This window comes from Miniopterus natalensis, chromosome 13 (genome assembly GCF_054644295.1).
Source record: "Miniopterus natalensis isolate mMinNat1 chromosome 13, mMinNat1.hap1, whole genome shotgun sequence".
NCBI classification, from domain to species: Eukaryota; Metazoa; Chordata; class Mammalia; order Chiroptera; family Miniopteridae; genus Miniopterus; species Miniopterus natalensis.
This window is the reverse complement of record NC_142093.1, coordinates 60,664,584-60,682,447: the sequence shown is the minus strand read 5'-3', so window position 1 is coordinate 60,682,447 and position 17,864 is coordinate 60,664,584. Positions and strand designations below refer to the sequence as shown.

At 54.6% G+C, this 17,864-nt stretch overlaps 1 protein-coding gene across 1 annotated transcript in view; it reads left to right on the top strand.

Moving 5' to 3' along the window:
* Positions 1 to 17,864, top strand: part of LOC148091728 (protein Daple-like) — a 58,407-nt gene that overhangs the window by 25,572 nt on the left and 14,971 nt on the right. Inside the window, 9 exon segments of the mRNA XM_087823786.1 lie at positions 1,597 to 1,775; positions 6,257 to 6,394; positions 7,733 to 8,382; positions 9,448 to 9,573; positions 11,224 to 11,367; positions 13,212 to 13,382; positions 13,611 to 13,923; positions 14,696 to 14,835; positions 16,895 to 16,984. Coding sequence (XP_087679912.1) covers positions 1,597 to 1,775; positions 6,257 to 6,394; positions 7,733 to 8,382; positions 9,448 to 9,573; positions 11,224 to 11,367; positions 13,212 to 13,382; positions 13,611 to 13,923; positions 14,696 to 14,835; positions 16,895 to 16,984 — 1,951 coding nt within the window.

Genomic DNA, 17,864 nt, shown 5'->3' with positions numbered 1-17,864 from the left:
GTCATCATAATAGCCTGAGGCACTGGCTTTTATGGGAGAGGAAATGAGGCTTGCAGTGAATTCCATTGTTGTACCTCAAGAACCTTCACAATTATTTCCATGAGTGCAGAGCTTCGGGTGAGACAATGGAAAAGCTTGGGGTGGGCATTGGTGATGGTTGCAGGACAGTGGGAATGTATCTAATGCCCCAGAACTGCTTGTTTAAAAGTGGTTAAAACAGTGAGCTCTGTGTTGAATGAATATATTTCAGCACAATTTTAAAAAATGCTATTTTAAAAGTGAATGCTGCAGAGGTACTGTCCGAATGACGGCAGTATGTGGATTACAGGTGTTTTAGTCGGTTAACATCATTTGTAGCCTTGTCAGGACGAAGCCCTTCACGTGTCTCCTTGTGTTGATGGCGCGTGTCTGTGTGTGGTCAGCGCTGGGATACAGTCAGGACCATGACGGCTCATTTGCTGCACTGCTGAGCTGCCTGCTACTGGGGTTTTTAGCATGTTCTGATTTCTTGGGTCTGCACTGCTCTCCTTGGTGGGAGATGAGAAAACAGGGCGGGATGCAGACACTTTTGTCCTTGTGATGGTCCAGAGTTGCTGGGCACACGCATTTTGTTTCCAGCTTGATGTGCCTGCTGTGAAAGCCGCCCCTGTGTTCTCCCAACCCCTAGGGTGGTGAAGCAGCAGCAGGTGGAGGTGCCGCACTATTAGCAATACAGTGTGATAGGCTCCCAGGGCTGAGCACGTGGCATGGAGGGACAGGCAAGGGAATAACCCTGAGCCCTCCTTCGAGGGCTTTCATATACATTCATTTTTTCTTCATGAAAAAGCCCCGGGACTTACCTAAAGTCACGCACCTGGTGTGGCAGGAAGGGGCCCAGAACCCCCATACTCCTTGGATCTGTGCTCCCTTTTCTATTCTGCATTTAAGCTGTTCAAAAGCAAAGTAAAGTTTTCTATCTTTAACTTATGTTTTTATCTTGCTTCGGACTCTTAAAGCAATTTAGATATACTATGTCATTCCTTTTCCAATGTAATTGTGAAATTACAAAATGAAATCTCTGTCCAAAGGACCTTATATGGGGATGGCAAGTACTGGGCATATGTTCCCCATGGCCTCTACCACCCCTGGCGGACATAATGGTCAATTATTGTGCCCCTCCCCGCCCCAGCTGAGTTACCCAGACTCCCACCACTCAGAGCTGGCACAGAAAACGACATCTGTTTGCCATCTCTGTTAGTCCCTGAAATCCTTGACTTGACAGTCAGGTTAGAACTTCGTAAAAGTGGTTCCAGCAGTTCCATGGCCTTGAACTTTTGCATTGGCTTCTTCACTGTCACCTGCTTTCCTCCTCAGCTCTGGGTCGCCCTCCTGGGAGATATCAGCTGAGCCAGCAGGGGGCCATAGTAGTCTGAGGAACCCTCAAGTGCTGATCACAACAGCACACTGTGAAAAAGAGGGGGTACCCAGATGACCTGTGGGAGACCATCCCAACCCCTCAAGCCTAGGGCTTGGGCTGATGGCTATCTTGAGCCCGGGGGCAGAGAGGGGAAATGGAGGACCCTGGAATCTGGGTTCTGACACGACTTTGAACTTCAGCCTCCAGGAAGTCTGAATTTGAGCTGAAGGAATGCAGCTCCATCCACATCCTGAAGCTGGAGGAGGGCCAGAGCCTCCAGAGCACCATCCAGGGGCTGCAAGACACGTCTCTGGCACTGCAGAAGAGCAGCCTCAAGTGCAAGGAGCTGGAAAGGGAGAACCAGCAGCTCAGCCAGAAGGTAACCATGGGTGGTGTCTGGAACCCACGGGCAAGCAGGTGGCCAGGTGGAGCCCCCAGGTGCTGGTGAGGCTGCGCAGCTGTGAGAAATGCAGAATCCAGGGCAGCCACAGGGGTAGCAGAGGGACAAGGGCAATTAATCACTGAGAAGAGTCAGGAGGCATCATGATGTGTCCCTGCAGCAAGTGACCAGACAAGATGGACCTCTGTGTGCCTTGTTGCCTTCATCTGTGAAATGGGGTTGACTATGGACCCACCTAATAGGTGGTGTGAGGGTCGTGTGAGTTAGTGTAGATGAAGGGTCCAGCACATGGTAAGCGGTTAATGGAAAGAGAGCAGCGCCCTGTTCAAGATCCCTCGGTGGGCGTTGGATAGGAGTAGTGATGGGAGACGCGCTCCTGAGTGTGGGATCATTGATGGGCCATTTCGGGGCACTGCTGCGGGTGAACAAGGTCCGTGCTCACTCTCCTTCCCATCGGTGGGATGAGGGGGGAGGTGGCTTAACTGCATTTCTTTTCTGGACAGCCCCCGGGTCTCCCCAGCAGTACAGTGCAACACGGACATCTGGGGAACAGGCTTGGTCCTACAGTCAGGAGGACCCCATTCCCACAGCAAGGAGGGCTGGGAGAGGCTAGGATGGCCTCCTGTGCTGGCCACTCTGGGTCAGGGGATCAGTTCCTACAGCCACACCGGGGATGGCAGGGCGGCACTGTGGGCTCTGCACACAGCTTGACCACATTCTGGATGAGGGAAGCGCAAGGGAATTCTTGCTGACCACCTTGTGGGACTGGTGCTTTCAGGTGTCTGGGTGTCTGCCCCAACCTACCCATGAGTCCCGCCAGTGTCATTTGCTGAAGCTGCATCGGCAGCAGGAAGGACACGGGCTACAGGCAGGAGACCTGGGTCCAGCTCTGCTGGCACTTTATCTCTGGGTGAGGCTCAGGGCAGCCCCTCCTGTGGAGTGGTTTGCCCAGGCCTCCCGTGGGACATCCAGGGTTCCATGACTCAGTCTCCTTGTCCCCTTGAGGCATTGTGTGCCTTGCAGCACAGTAGCTGGCAAATAGTTTGTCCTTTCTCTGTGGGACAGTAGGAAGCCTGACTCATGCCATGTCCCTCGGTGCAGCCCGCACAGGGAAAGCCACTGGACAGTGTGGGGTTCTTAGGCTCACGTGGGCCTGGCACAGGAAATGTCTCTAAATGGCAGACCAACCTCGGCTGAAATAATAAGAATTTTTTGCTAGAAAGATGAGACCTACAACTCGGCGGGTCCTCCCGGGTCTGCTGCAGAAGGCCTGTGATGTGACCTGTGGCCCAGCGCCCGCAGGCCCGAGAGATGCCGCTGGTGCTTCTCCTCCCTCAGTCCCTCGTCTGCCCAAGCAGGGCTGGTGGTGGGTGCCATCACCCTGGCACGACTACTTAGCCCCCCATGTCTCGGGTCCCACCCATGCTTCCTCTCTGCATCAGTTCCCTGGTAGGACACCATATGGTCCTGCCACAGCCCTCAGGAGCCATGTCTTGGCTCAGAGTCCCTGGTAGAGAGGCAAGGCCACAGTTCCCAGACCAGAGCTGCCCTGTGCCAGGTGCCAGGAGCCCTGGGAAGGTGGCCGTTGCTCTGTGGAGGGCTCCTCCTTCCATCCTGCGGGCTTCCCTTCCTGCTTGGCCCGCTTGGGACCTGGCTGCATCTGTCCTGACCCAGCAGGGTTGGCTGTGCTTTCTCCCCCAAGCCTGGCAGGTGACTAGTCCCCCTTAACATGGAGTGGATGGTGCCTCTCGGCCATCAGCTAAGTACCGCAGGTGACATGGCCCAACACTGACCTTCCTGGGAGAAGGAAGGCACAGCCTCTGACAAATCTAGACAGCATGGCCACTCTGGGAGTTGTCCAAGAAGGAGGGAAAAGGGTCAGCCAGGACACTGTAGCCTGGAGTCCCTCCCCTCTGCTGCCAGCTCTGGTCTCCCACCACTCAGCGTGGCACCCAGGTTGTAGGCTCACTTTGGTCTGAATGTCTCTAAACCTTAGTTCCCGAAGTTAACATCCTTCCCTGTAACTCAGGACACTTCTGTGGACCTTAGAGAAGGTGCCATTCCCTCATCTAACCACATTGATGTCCCAAGAGTTCATTTCTTCAACGAGGATGCCTGGTTGTCAGAGGAAGAGAGGCAGCCCCTTGGGGGCCTGTCGTGGGAACAGTAGGGCAGCACAGGGGCTGATAGGCTGGTTCTGGGAACCACAGCCTCACCCCATGAGCCCAAGTCCGGTGCTTTGGGAGGGACGAGAAACCCTGTGGGGCCACTCGCATCTCAGCCAGTGAGCTCTCCAGGGAAATGGAGTCCTTTGGGGACAGACAGCAACAAAGGCTCCAGTGCAGGGCAGAAAGGATCAGACAGAGAGAAAGGGGGGGGTTGGCCAGCAGTGTGGGTGTGACGTGGGGCAGCCACATCTCAGACCAGAAGCAACAACAGTCAGATACACAAAGGCTGGAGCAACGTTCTTTCTCTGGGAGGGAAGGGGTGGAGGGTGAGCGAGGTGGGGTTGGGGGCATACTCCACAGGCCCCAGCTGAATGACAGCAGGGCTGGGGTTGGCCCACCACTGTAAATGGAGCTCAGCCACATCCTCACTGTGGGGCTTGGACAAATTACTCGATTTCTCTGACCCCGTACCCTTCCCTGAATGATGGCTGGTGACAGTTGTCCAGGGCCTTCCTCCTCAGAGCCACTCTCAGGTATGGGCCCTGCCACTGAGGAGATGCTTGGTTCTCTGCTGAGTCCAGGCCTTGTGCTAGGAAATGGGGCAATGATGAAGAACGACCAGAAAGACGTTTTTACTTCTGAGAAAGACTCAGACACGTGGCATGTTGTAGCGCATGTTGCCATTGGCTCTGGCTGGGTGAGGCTCCCCCGTCAGAGATTCCCCACGTTGAGGCAGGGGGCTTGGTATGCTGACAGGGAGATGTGAGGACATGAATGGGAGCCCCAGTGTGCCCGGCCCTCCCCACTCACGGGGAAGAAGCGAGCCTGGCTGCTGTTTCCAGAGGAGTCTGGAGACAGAAACCTTTACCTGTGAGAGAAAGGCAGGGTGGCCCTCCCCCAGACAAGAGGGCAGAGCTGACATTAGAACAGCCATCTTTCTGGGAGCTTTGTAAAGCTACCTGTGCCATCCACACTCCAGACAGGCGAAGAGAGTAGGCTCCTGGTCCTGGCTGCCCACTGGGCCACTCGGGGTCTGAGAGACTGACCCCAAGAGGTTTTAATTGGTGTCCTGAGGTCTGGAGTCCTTAAAGGCTTTGAGAACCATCTTTGACTTTGGAGATCCAGTATTTAGAGCAGTCACCCTAAACCCGCAGCATCAGGGTCACAAGTCAACATGCAGATTCTTGGGACCCAGCCCCAATCGACTATGTCAGAAGCTCTGGTGATGGGTGAGGGGACCGAGCTCTCACAAGGGATCAGCTGTTGCCTCCTACTTGCGGCCTGTGAGCTGTGTGCTGAGCACTTCACACTGACAGAGGCTCCTGATGATGCCTGTTGCTTGCTGGCCCTGTGTCAGTTATGGAAACCCACTAGTGGTCACATTGGTAGCAGGAAGCAACCCTTTCTCCCACCTCCCAGCTGGTGATGAGTTTGGTGTCAATGGGAAGGACAGCAGCATGGGCCTCACCTGGGAGCGGAACCTCAGGTCCCGCCCTGGCCTCCGGAGTCTGAGTCTGTGTCCATCACATTGTTGAGGTGTCAGGGACAGTGTGAGAGAAGTGCTGATCTTGGCCGTTCCTGTTCAGGGAGGTTGGGCACTGGTGGGTCCCAGCAGAAGAACTTTTTGCGGGGCTGGGGACTGGGCCATTGTCCAGGCAAGATGGAAGGTGGTGTGGCCTGTGGCAGGCAGTGGGCTGTGGAGGGGGGAGCCACATGGGGAAAGAGGACAGGCCTTGGGGACACATTTACTTGGAGGGTGAGAGGAAGGAGAGACATGGCAGAGGACCACTCCGAGAAGCTGGGTGAATAGGAATATCCCCAACCAGGTGGAGTACCTGCAGGATATGCAGTGGGTGTGGCTGCTGGCCCCAGGACATGTGACCTGGCTCCAAGGATAGTAGTAGACAGGACCTAAGATGGAAGCAGAGAGAGTGAGGAGTGGTGAGCTGGGAGGGAAGCTGACCAATGGGGGCCAAGAACTTTTCCTCTACCATGAGCTGAAGGTGCAATCTGTGGGCTGAGAAGAAGTGGTCAAGGGTATGGGGAGGTCACTGCAGAACAAGGCCTGATGTGGGGAGGTGGCCCAGTGATGCCATCAGGAGCCAGCTTGTTTCTCCCTGCTCTTCGGGCCTTGGCAGTGGCTGTTGGACCTCCCCAATGTCAGGAAGAAGGTCTTTCCTTGAGAAAAGGCCTGTTAAAGTATCTGTGGGGCTGACAGCATTGGGATTTCTTTAAATTACAGTTCACTTCATAAAACTAACTCTTCAATGGGCTTGGTCTTTGGCTCTGCAGATTGAAGAGCTGCAGATGGAGCTGCAGAGAGAAAAGCAGAGCAGCCAGGATTTGGAGACCCTCAGCGAGGAGCTGATGGAAGATAGAGAACGATTGCACAGCGACATGGAGATCCTAAAGTCTGACAAGGCCAGACAGGTAGGTCCTCCAGAGCGAACAACTCCCCTGGAGGCCCTGCCTGCCAGAGGAAGAGTCCAGGACCATTGTCATGACCTGGTAATTTATCAGTGGCCATGGGTGTCTGGTTTCCTCACTCAGCTGCAGCTCAGACAGCAATTCTCAGCCACAGCAGGGTGCTGGGGGCAGATGTTGCCTCCCAGGGACACTGGCCATCTTTCTTTTGATAGTCATGACTTGGAGGAGGGAGGAGGTGCTCCTGGCTATGCTGGGTAGAGGCCAGGGATGCTGCTAAGTGTCCTGCAGCTTATGGGTCAGCCCCACAGGACAAAGAATGAACTTTCTCCAAATGTCCAGTGTCACACTGATCACCCTGGCAAACCTCCAGGGCTAATTTGCCTCCCACCACAAGAAGTCCCAGGGTAGGCAGTCCAGTGGTGGGACAGCATCTCAGTGAGGCCACCAGGAGCCAGGCTTCTCTCTCTGTGCTCTGCTGGTCTTGGCAGAGACTATTGTACCTCCCCCAAAAATGGGCAGGAAGAAGGTAGGGGGTGAAGGTACAGAGGGAAGGTCTCCCCAGGACTCTCTATCAACATCTCATTGGCCAGACCCAACACATGACTAGCCCTAGCTGCAAGGGAGGCTCAGGATCAAGCACTTGAGTTTCAGCCTCTCTCATGGTGCTGAAGAGGGTGCTGACAAGGTGCTGTGTATCATCCCAGGGCAGGCGCAATCCCCACCCTGATCTGGCTTACAGTTTAGAAGTCAGAATGACAGGTGACAAGCCAGGTAACTTTAGATGTGTGCTATTAAGGGAATGTGCGAGAGTCCTGGGAGCGCCTTGCTAGGTGCAGGACGTTTAGAATAGTGGGGCAGGGCTTTTCTTACGAGCTGACACACACTGAGCCCTGGAGGGTGAAGAGGAGCCCGTGCTGCTGAAGGCCAGAGCTTGGAGGGCGGTGTGTGTTCAAGGCAGAGAGAAGGTCACATGCAATGTCTGTGGGGAGAGTGTCTTAAGGAGACGCCACAGGGGTGGGCCAGCCCCTCGGGCCCCTGCCGACCAGGATAGAAAGAACCGAGGGACATCACTTTCACTGTGTTAAGTAGGAGGAGATGTAGTTTATGTTTCTAAACCAGCCTGGCTGTTGTGCATGTGCTTGACTTTGAACTGTCTCAGTGGGGATCTCCGTGCCCTTCACCTTGTGTCCATATCAGGCCTCTGGGAAATGTTAGAACTTCTGTCGGGGCCACGGTGGCGTGGTCTTTCCAGGCCTACACTTTAGTCCCCTAGTTTGGACCCAAACCCCTGAAATATGTTCACACAGCTGCCTGTGTCTTTTTCATTGTGTTTTCGTGCAGATTGATGATCTTGCTCAAATAAGGGTTTGTCTCAACGAACTGGTCCGGTCTCTGCAGCAGAGGTCCCAGGTCACCAGTGAGGCCTGCATGAAGGACATCAAGAAGGGGAGCAGAGACCTCCACCAGACGGTGGCAGAGACCAGCACCAGCCTCAACAAGTTGCAGTTGGTGAAGCAGCAGCTGTACCGGGACCTGGAGCAGATGACCGAGCAGGTGGAGCAGGTGGCAGAGCTGGAGAAGGAGAAGGAGAAGCTGGCCAGGGAGGTCTCCTCTCTGAAGACAGCCACCGACGCCCTGGAGTGTGAGAAACAGGGCCTGATACTGGAGAACCAGAGGCTGCAGCAGACCCTGGAGAGCAGCAGCCAGAAGTCACAGGCCCAGGAGCAGGAGCTCGGGGAGCTGGAGGCAGAAAGCCAGGCCCTGCAGCAGGGCCCGGAGGCCCAGCAGCTCGCCACCAAGCAGCTGGGGAGGCCCGAGGAGGAGGCGCAGCTGGCAGCAGCTTATGAGGCCCTGCTGCAGGAGCACACGTGCCTGGGCTCGCTCCACGAGCACCTCTCAGGGGAGTACGAGGCCCTCAAGGATGAGCATAGCCGCCAGAAGACGCTGCTGCATCGCACCCTGGAGCTGGTGCACAAGTCTCAAAAGGATAGGTGCGTGCCGGCTGCTGGCGGGCAGACTGGCGGGCTCCCCTGGGCTCCTGTCCCCCCTTCGCTCTGGTCCCTAGAGTTTCCTCTGGACCTGCTGCTTCACAGTGAATAGAAGTACATCGAGCTTCACCTTCAGCGGTGTGGCTTTTGTGCAGCTGGAGACAGGGGCAGGAGGGTCCCCAGGGGGAAGGGTGTGCACACTACTCCCAGCTCAGGGAAACCACGTGTCAGCTTTGGGGGCCCTGCTCCCCTGAGGATTCCTACTCCCTCTTCCTTTTGTATCCAAACCAAGAATATCGGGGGATGTTCACCGAGCTGCCTGTCTGCAGTGATGTGCTTCCCTAGATTCCCGGGCCTGTTCTTCCCTGTCAAAGTCTCAAAGTCTGGGCTTTTTTTTTTTTTTAACTTTTAATTTTAAAAACTTTTGAATAGATAGGAATACACAGAATAGTGCAGTGAAAGCGCTGTGTGCCATCACCAGCTTCAGTCCTTGTCAACACTGCCTTTCTCGGTTCATTGTGACCTCCTTTCTACCTCCATGCACCTTTTCTTTGGGGTAAAACTGATGTATGTTGAAATGCATAAATCTTAACTTTGTGCTCCTGACAAATGGGGGCTTTGTGTGCATGCAGTCCGCCAACATGACCCGAGCTCCTGCCGGGCAGATCCTGATTGCGCCAGGCCCCGGGAAGGTGCAGCAGGACCCAGAGCCTGGGAGAGGTGGATTTGCATGGGACTCAAAGGCGGGAGAGGGGGGATCCCCTCAGACACCTGGAGCAGTGCAAGAGGGAGCTGTAGTCCACACATTGTGCTTGTGAGATGTCCCTGCTGACGGTGTTTCCTGTGACTCTGCCTCACAAGACGCGAAGCAGATGCTGGGTCTTTAGTGGGAGCAGCTGAAGGGCAGGAGTTTCCCTCGCAGGGATCCAGGGAGGCCGCTAAGCCAGCCAAGCCTGGTGAGGGCATCTGATGATGTCGTGAGCCTGGGGGTGATGACACTCATGTATTCACTTACCTAGCACTTCCTGTTGACTCTCTTTGGGACCTTCCACCCCCTTTTCCACCCAGGTCTCCATCCTTCGGGGGTGCTGGCATATCTGCTCCTATTAGGCCTGCTTCTTCCAGCCAAAATGAGCGTCATGAGCCTCTTGGCATCTCCATCTCCTCCTCCTCCCGCACCCATACTGTGTTCACGTGATGCTTAGTGAGCATCTACTGGATGTGGGTCCTGTGTCTAGATGTGGCGGGAATGCACCCAGCTGACTAATGATGGGAAACTGGTGTGGTGCCCACCCCTCACCAGGTGCATACAGGCCTCATCCTTAATGTCCTGTCATATTTATAAGAGTGTCATGATATACCTAATGCCCTGTTATATTTATAACAGTGTCATGATGTACCTAATGTTATATTTGTAAGTGTCATGATGTGTTCCTAATGTCTGTTCAGACCGGGACGGTTTGTGCAGGTGGAATCTGACTGGCTCTGAAGGAGGAGTTCATTGCTGTTTTTCCTGTAGCTTCTTGCTCCATAAAACATGCGGACCTACTGTGCTACTCTGTAGGTTTCGCTGGTTGGAAAGATAGCTAGAGACCCCTTGGTATGTCTGCAGCCGGGCTACAGGTTTGTGGTGCAGGTGCCTGGAAGACAAGGATGATGGCTCTGCATTCATTCCATTTGACACAACACGGACACTCACTCATTCCCCAGCACACGCTGGCTGATGTCAGACCCCGTACTAGGGATTCAATGGGAGCAAGACTCACTCAGTGTCTTCCCTGCAGCAGGGCAATTACTAATGGTTGGAATATGCTTGACCAGTGTGCTTGTCCAAGACACAACTGGGAGGCAGGAGTCGGGACCCTAATGGTCCATGGCCCTCTTTGTCAAATGGGGATGAGTTTTTCCAGAATCGTTAGCCTGGATGAGAAAGATCACCACCCTGCAAGCCAGGCAGAGTCCACCCCACTTTTCACCTCCCACTCGGGGCAGCCTCTGCCCGTGGCTAAAGGCCATATGCACATTTGTCTTGAAACAGCCGCCTCAGCTGGTTTCCGAGTTTGAGTCTCCACAAGTGTTGGCTCCAGGCAGATGGTACAAGGACAGCTGATAGGGGGTGGGTGGAGGGCTGCAGACGACTCAGTCAGCACCTTGGAAGTGGGGAGCTCCCAAGCCATCCCTGGACTTGGAAGGTTCCAGCAGGCAGGAAGTTCAGCCTGGGGGAGAGCTTCCTGAGCCATCCCTGGACACAAGAGGTTCCCTGGACTTGAGAGGTTTCAGCGGGCAGGAGGGTCAGGCTGTCCCTGGACACTAGAGGATTGGCCAAGGGCTGGTCAGGGCCTCCCTCTTGTGCTCTACTGTCCTCCAGAGACACTGTTCTGTAATGAAGATTGAGGCAGGAAGAAAATAAAAGCCCCAAACTGAGGGGGAAGTTATGGGGGAGGTTAAGGGCTGGATTGGCAGTGCCTTGAGGAGCAGGATGTGTCTGTGTGTGTGCATGTGTATGTGCAACTCGCCCCTGGCAGCTGCTTGGGCCCCACTAGGCAAGTCTCTGGTCAGTCGTGGTGTTCTCAGCAGACTAGCAGAGGGAGGCTGCTGTGACAGGGACTAGAAGGGACCATGGAGACACCTCAGGTGGGAGGAGGAGAGCTCAGCTCCACAGCTGGAGGAGATCCCCCAGAGCTGGCCCCAGGCTGTCCCAACTGCCATTCTCCCGTTTCTCAGCTGCCCAGGCCCACTCCCTGCCCATCCGCATCCCCCTCAGCGCTGCAGAGAGAAGCTGCTTTTGGGAGGCTCTGCAGCCTTCTGGGGTGTCTGTTCCTAGTGGGTGTGTTCCCTCCACAGGCATCACGACATGGTGAGACATGGGGCGGCACTGGGGCAGCTGGAGAAGCTGCTGAGCGCTGAGCGGGAGGCTCTGCAGCTGGAGCAGAGGGTCAACGACAACGTCACAGACGAGAACCGGAGGCTGCGGGAAGAGCTGGACAGGTAACTGCCCCACCCCACGCAGCGGCGTCTGCCAGGGTTTCATTCAGACCAACTCACTCAGCACCCGCTGAGCAAAGCTCCAGAAAGTCCTTTGGTGATGGTATATTTGTACCAACCCTGTCAACTGCTGGATGGTAAGAAGGTAAAAGGGGACGCCAGCTGGTGGCTGGGATGGAAGGACTAGGGACACCTGGGATGGTGCCCTGTCTGGGCTTGGACAGCCTCACCTCCCACACTGGTGATGATGATGATGGCATCGGGCCCGGGCACCCTCAGCCTCTAAGTCCAGCGATCGGGCCCGTGAGGGAGAGAGGGAGAGCCAGTCCTCATTCACGAAATCCCTGTGTATGAATCACCTACTGGCTGAAATGTCCTTGTAACCCCCAGACTGGCACCTGTGGCCTTTCATGGATGTGCCCAGAGTGCAGGACACTGGTGTTGACTGATGCGCACATTTGCAGCTGAGGCCGACAAGGCCTTTGACTCCTGCCTTGTGCCAGTGCTCACACTGCAAATGAGCGTCCTGCTCATGGCCCAGTTAGTGCCATGATTTTCTCGTTTTGTGCTTTTGGGTGGCAATTTTGCTGTTTGAAATGGCCCCCAAATGCAGTGCTGAGTGCTGCCTAGTGCTCCCATGTGCAGTGCTGCACTGGGCCTCACAGGGAGGACACGAGTGGTAGATAAGGCTCATGCAGGCAGGAGTCACAGTGCTGTTGCTGTGAGTATGTTACACAGGCATCTTTATGTCTTGTTCAGTTGACACAAGTGCCCTGAGACTTACAGGGACATGGGGAACCAGTTCAGTGGACACTGATTCTGTGTTCACGGTGATGATAGAACATTATACTGGGAATCATGGGAATTGACTGAGCTCTTGAACAGGTGAAGAAACAGCTCAGTGAGATTAAGTCACTTGTTCAAGGTCAGTGCTCCTAGTTGACACAGTCAGGTTTCGAGTCCAGGTCTTGTCTCAATCCAGAGTCATGACTGTAGGAAGCCTTCCTCCCCACAGCCTTGTTTTAGAATGTCCTGAAGGGCTGCAAACTCAGGTGCCTCTGGTGGCCAGGCAGGTCCAGGACATGGGGGAGAAGTGTCAGCGACAGACCAGACCCTCGTGGAGAGCACACACCATATGAAGACATCAAATGGGAGGCTGGCCAAGGGCTTTTGTTTATGCTTTTTTTTCCCCAAGAAGCTAGACATCTGAATGTTGATGTGAAACTTAAAAATTTTTAAATCTTAATAAACCAATTAATTAAAAACAACAACTGTGTAGGCCAAACTGGACACATCTGTGTTCAAACTGAGTCCATGAGCCTCTGGTAATTGGAGTTTCTGGTATAAATCTTCCCCCACGAAACCCAGTGGGGTAATTATGATGATGACCATAATTTCACTGGGTTTACATAGTACCCAGAATCTCATCTTTCATTTATCTCAGGAGTTGAAATTAGAAAGGGACTTGGAATTGGGGAGAAGAGCTGGGCATAGGCATAGAGTTTTAGAGCAAAATTGTTCTGGCTCAGTGTTTTTTAATAGAAGAACCCTTTATCCGGGTAGGCAGGGATGCCAACGCCTTAAGTATAAAGAGTGCTAATAATGACGCTGTGTTGAAGTGGTGTCCGAGCCTGCCTGTCCTGTCGCCCAAGCCAACAGTGGGACACCAGGGACAGCCTTATAGAACCCCAACAGACAGTTTGAAAATTGCTGATTTTGTTCAACCTTCATTTACACATGAGAAAAACTGAGGCCCAGAGAGGTTGTGGTTTTGAGTAAGGTTGTACAGCTGGGACAGAGCCTGGGAGTGCTCCTCAGCCCTTGGCCCTGTGTCTCTCCATCCCCAGGGTTGATATCCGGCACCAGCAGCTGAAGAAGGAGCTTGAGGAGCTGCAGAGCCACAACAAGGAGCTGCAAACCTCAGTGGAGAGCTCCCAGCTGGAGTCAAAGCACTGGAAGGCCCACTACCAGGAGCTGAAGGAGGAACAGGGGGAGCTGCGCGCCCATAACATGGAGCTGCAAGCCTCCCTGGACAGCTCCAAGCTGGAGGTGGACCGCTGGCAGGCTCAGTATGAAGAGCAGAGGAGGGAGCAGGAGGAACTGCGTGCCCACAGCACAGAGCTGCAAGCCTCCCTGGACAGCTCAGAGCTGGAGGTGGACCGCTGGCAGGCTCAGTATGAAGAGCAGAGGAGGGAGCAGGAGGAGCTGAGTGCCCACATCATGGAGCTGCAAGCCTCCCTGAACAGCTCCAAGCTGGAGGTGGACCGCTGGCAGGCTCAGTATGAAGAGCAGAGGAGGGAGCAGGAGGAGCTGAGCACCCTCAACAAGGACCTGCAAGCCTCCCTGGACAGCTCCAAGCTGGAGGTGGACCGCTGGCAGGCCCAGTATGAAGAGCAGAGGAGGGAGCAGGAGGAACTGCGTGCCCACAGCACAGAGCTGCAAGCCTCCCTGGACAGCTCAGAGCTGGAGGTGGACCGCTGGCAGGCCCGGTACCACGAGCTGAAGGAGCAGCACCAGGACACGGAAACATCGCTCACCAAGTCCCGCAAACAATGCGAGGTGAGGCCCGGGGCTGGTGGGCCTCGGGACGCCGGGCTGAGTTCCCTGGGCTGACAGCCCTGGTCTCGGCCAGGTGGGAATGGGCCCTCATTGGGGTTTGTGCTCAGAGGCTGTGTGAATGTCACACAGAGGCCGAGGGGAAGCCAGGAGTATTTGAAGGGACGAACTCCATGACTGGCAGGGATGTGTTAGGAAACACCTTTCATCAGGCCGTGGCTCTTTGCAGGGTCAGGCAGTGCATGGAGACAGCCCAGTACTGCTTCATGTCTGTCTTCCAGGTGAGCACTTTGCTCAGTGCTGACCCGGGTCCTCTCACTCAGTTCTGCACGTCCCCCTACTGGGGATCCAGCCTGCAATGCAGGCGTGTGCCCTGACTTGGGAATCAAACTGAGACCTCTTGGCGCGTGGGACAGTCCTCGTCCAAGTGGACCACACCAGCCACCAGCATATTGATGAGATATGTAACATTATTTTTTAAAATTGTTAAGTCCTCAGAATCTGTTGTATATTTTGCCTAATGGCACATCTCAGCTCAGACTGGCTGCATTTTCAGAGCTCGGCCTCCACGCGTGGCCAACGGCTGCCTGATTGGATGGTGCAGTGACAGGCTTGGCCGTCCCCAGATCATTGACCGCATTAGTCATTCTGACTGGCTTAGAAAATACCGAAATGGCCATCTTTGTGCACGTGGCTCTCTTCCTCTTAGGAAGTAGATTCCCAGCATGAGTCATGGGGAGCATGGCGTTTGAGACATTGTCGATCTGTGTTTTAGATGCTGTTTGATCTCAAGGGGGACTTGGAGGAAGAAAATCACTACCTCTCGGAAAAGATCCAGATGATGGACCAGAACCTGAGGCTTCTGGAGCAGAAGTTGGATAATCAACTTCAGTACCATGAGGAGCAGCAGAACATGTAAGGGGTGTGGGCGGGCTGGGACCTGTCCACAGAGGGGTCCTGGTTTCCAGCTCCAGCCTAGACCCTGACATTCAGGGCAGAGAACCCCTGGGGCACATCACATCCCAAGGGTGAGGGGACAGACCATCCTACCATGGCATCCTCCTCTTGTTTTCCCTGGGATGGTCCTAGGTTTCTGCAAGTGGGGTGATTGGCCTTTGCTTTTCAAAGACACTGCCCTCTGCCCGACGCTTCGTGATCTGCTTTTGGAATGAAGTTCACTTTAAAAAATAGGACAGCAGCAAAGAGAGGCCCCCAGGGAAGGAATTCAGGTCGATGGCTAAGCCCTTCCTATGTCCGCTTTTTCTTCATGGGCTGGGCAATGAGTTATGGTGCGCTGTGACTGTCCTCCCTCTGCCAATATCTACAGGGTCCTGGGTTTGCTGGAGGCCCTACAAGGTGCACAGGACCAATTACCTGGTCACCAGGAACCAGAATGGGAGATGGGATGTGAGCAGAGCTACATACACACCTGACGTGTGTTGAGGGGCTCCATGGGGGCGTAGAAGGAAGTGTGGTGGTGGGAGTTGGGTGCTGCTGCTGACATGGATGGGGGAAGGCTAGCCAGTGGGGGGGCACTCATGAGGGAACCTGGTACCCAAGGGGATGATCTGGCGACGGTTTTGCATTAGAGGGTATCTGCACGAGGCCAGGGCTTCCTGAGCCCGCTCTGAGCAGACTGTTCCCCAGCCCTGGGAGGGCTGCGGTGTCTGCCCTCCATGAGTTTGTGCAGCTGGCAGGGGGGCAGGGGGCAGGCCGTCAAACCCAGACAGGAAAACGCTCTAGCATAAGGCCAAGCAGCATGTCTGTGGGAGCAGAATAACACAGACGAGAATAGCAGATGTGGAGCCAAGGGCGCTGGGAGCAGAGCAGGGTCGATGGTTGGGGGCCCTGTGGTTTGCGAGCTACCACCTTTCAAGGGTGCTCACCCACAGTGAACTCCTGGGAACGCCTTTGGTTTAGGCCGGACTGTGGCAGCTTCATGACCGGAGCAGCCTGAGCAGCTGCCTTGGTCCAGAGGACTCATTTTCAGGCGAGGAAACCAGGGGTCTGAGCTGCCAAGGCCACACCAGCTGCAAGAGGCAGGAGTAGGACAGGAGCCAGCAGCCCCCTGGGATGCATTGTATGGATATCACCACGTGCTCCACTTGGGGACAGGGTAGAACAAAAGCAGGCCATCTGCATCAGGAAGGCCAGGCGCCCTCTCCCCATGAGCAGGGTGCCCTCTTTTGTCCTTTCTGTGTTTTTGAAAATGTGAACTGATTTCCAGCATTTAGATATTAAGAGATTTTGCTTCACACCCTGGGTTTCTGGATCCTTTGGGAAAATGACCAGAAGTTCCGCCTCCTCGGGAGCAGCGCTCCTTTGCAGGGGCTGAGTTCAGTCCCACGCAGCACCGAGCGCTCAGCCAGGGCAGCCCAGCCATTCTGCCTGGTCCTTCCAGGCCCGCTTTTCTCCTCTCCTCCTCTGTCTGGCCCCAGAGAGGCTCTGAGTTTGCTTCCGTGGGAGTGTTATCAGAAACCAACATTGGAATGGGTCGAGGTCAGAGGTGTGACTTTGCTAAGCTGACTTTTGTAACCTTGATGCCCATCTAACTGACTGAGGGCAGACCCCTCCCCACCATGGAAGGTCTTGTAAGTCTGCACCTGCAAATGCCAGCTTAGCCCTGTATCTGCCCCTGAGTGCACAATTTCCTGAATTGACTTGGCCTGAGAGTCCTCGGGGTTTCCAAGCTTGAAGTTTCAGGTGATCCGGGGTTTGCTCTCCTAAGATGACATACAGCCTGGTCCTAGGTGCTCCAGCAGGTCTCCTCCAGGTGTCAGGGTTCCTGGACGACGTCTGATGCTTCCATTCACACATCCCCACCTCTGCGACCGTGATGGTCATGCGCACCATGATGCCTGAACCCCAGAAAACTACGGGCTCTTCTGGGCCAGGTCCCAGGCTGGGCTGATGGGTCAATTCATGTGTTTTATTTTAAAAGCCAGATTGTTTTTTCTTTGTCCTCTATTTACAGAGACAAAATAGATGCCTTAGAGAGACAAAAGGAAAACCTAGAAGATAAATTCATGGCTCAGCATCAATTCTCTGATCCGGCTCCAAAGCAGTGAGTTGACTTAAGTTCCAGTGACTTAAACAGAAGAGAGGGCTTGCTCTCTCACGAAGAGGGGACGCTGTAGCCACCTGGAGCGGTGGCCCGTGGGTGGGCCCGTGTCTTCCACTGTATGACAGGTCACCTGTGTGCAGGTCTCCTCCAGCACAGACAGGATTTAGGGTTTCTTTCAGTTCCACCCTCCATACTCATGGCTATCCTACAGGGTATGGCAAGTGCCAGCTGGCCATGAGCCTGTGTAAGGGGGAAAGGGGTCTCTGGTTTTAGAGCCATTAAAGCAGGAGTGTCAGGTTTTGTCTCAAGATTTCAGGACATAGAAAACCATGTTTCTGTTTTGGGAAGGAAGCTTGGGTCAGACACCTGAACCAGCACACATGATCTTCAGGCACAGGAACCTCCTGGCCTTGAACCTAAATTCTTCTGGATTCATGGGACCCCAGGGATTTCCACAAACACTTCCTTTCTCCAGAGAACAGTAGGCTGGTTGTGGGCTGGCTCGGTCCCTGTCCAGCAGGGCTTCCCCTGGTCCCGGGCCTGAGCCCCAGGAGCTGGTCCTTCAGACGGTCCTGCCCCAGCCCAACTTTGAAGTCCGATCCCCGTGAGTCCTGCAAGGCCTCTCTGTGGAAGTCACAGAACCACAGAATTTCAGAGCCTCCGCCTGACCCCTCTGTTGACAGGAATCGAGGCACCGATGAGGAAATAGTGTGACTTGTGTGAACACAGTGCTGTTTCATGCAGAGCCAGGATTCAAACCCAGATGGGGTTGTTCTGTTAGGTCAGAGGACCTCCATTTCCAGTCAGCTGCAATGTATTACCCTTAAATTCACTGTTTTTATTTATTTTATTTATTTTTAATCCTCACCCGAGGATTTTT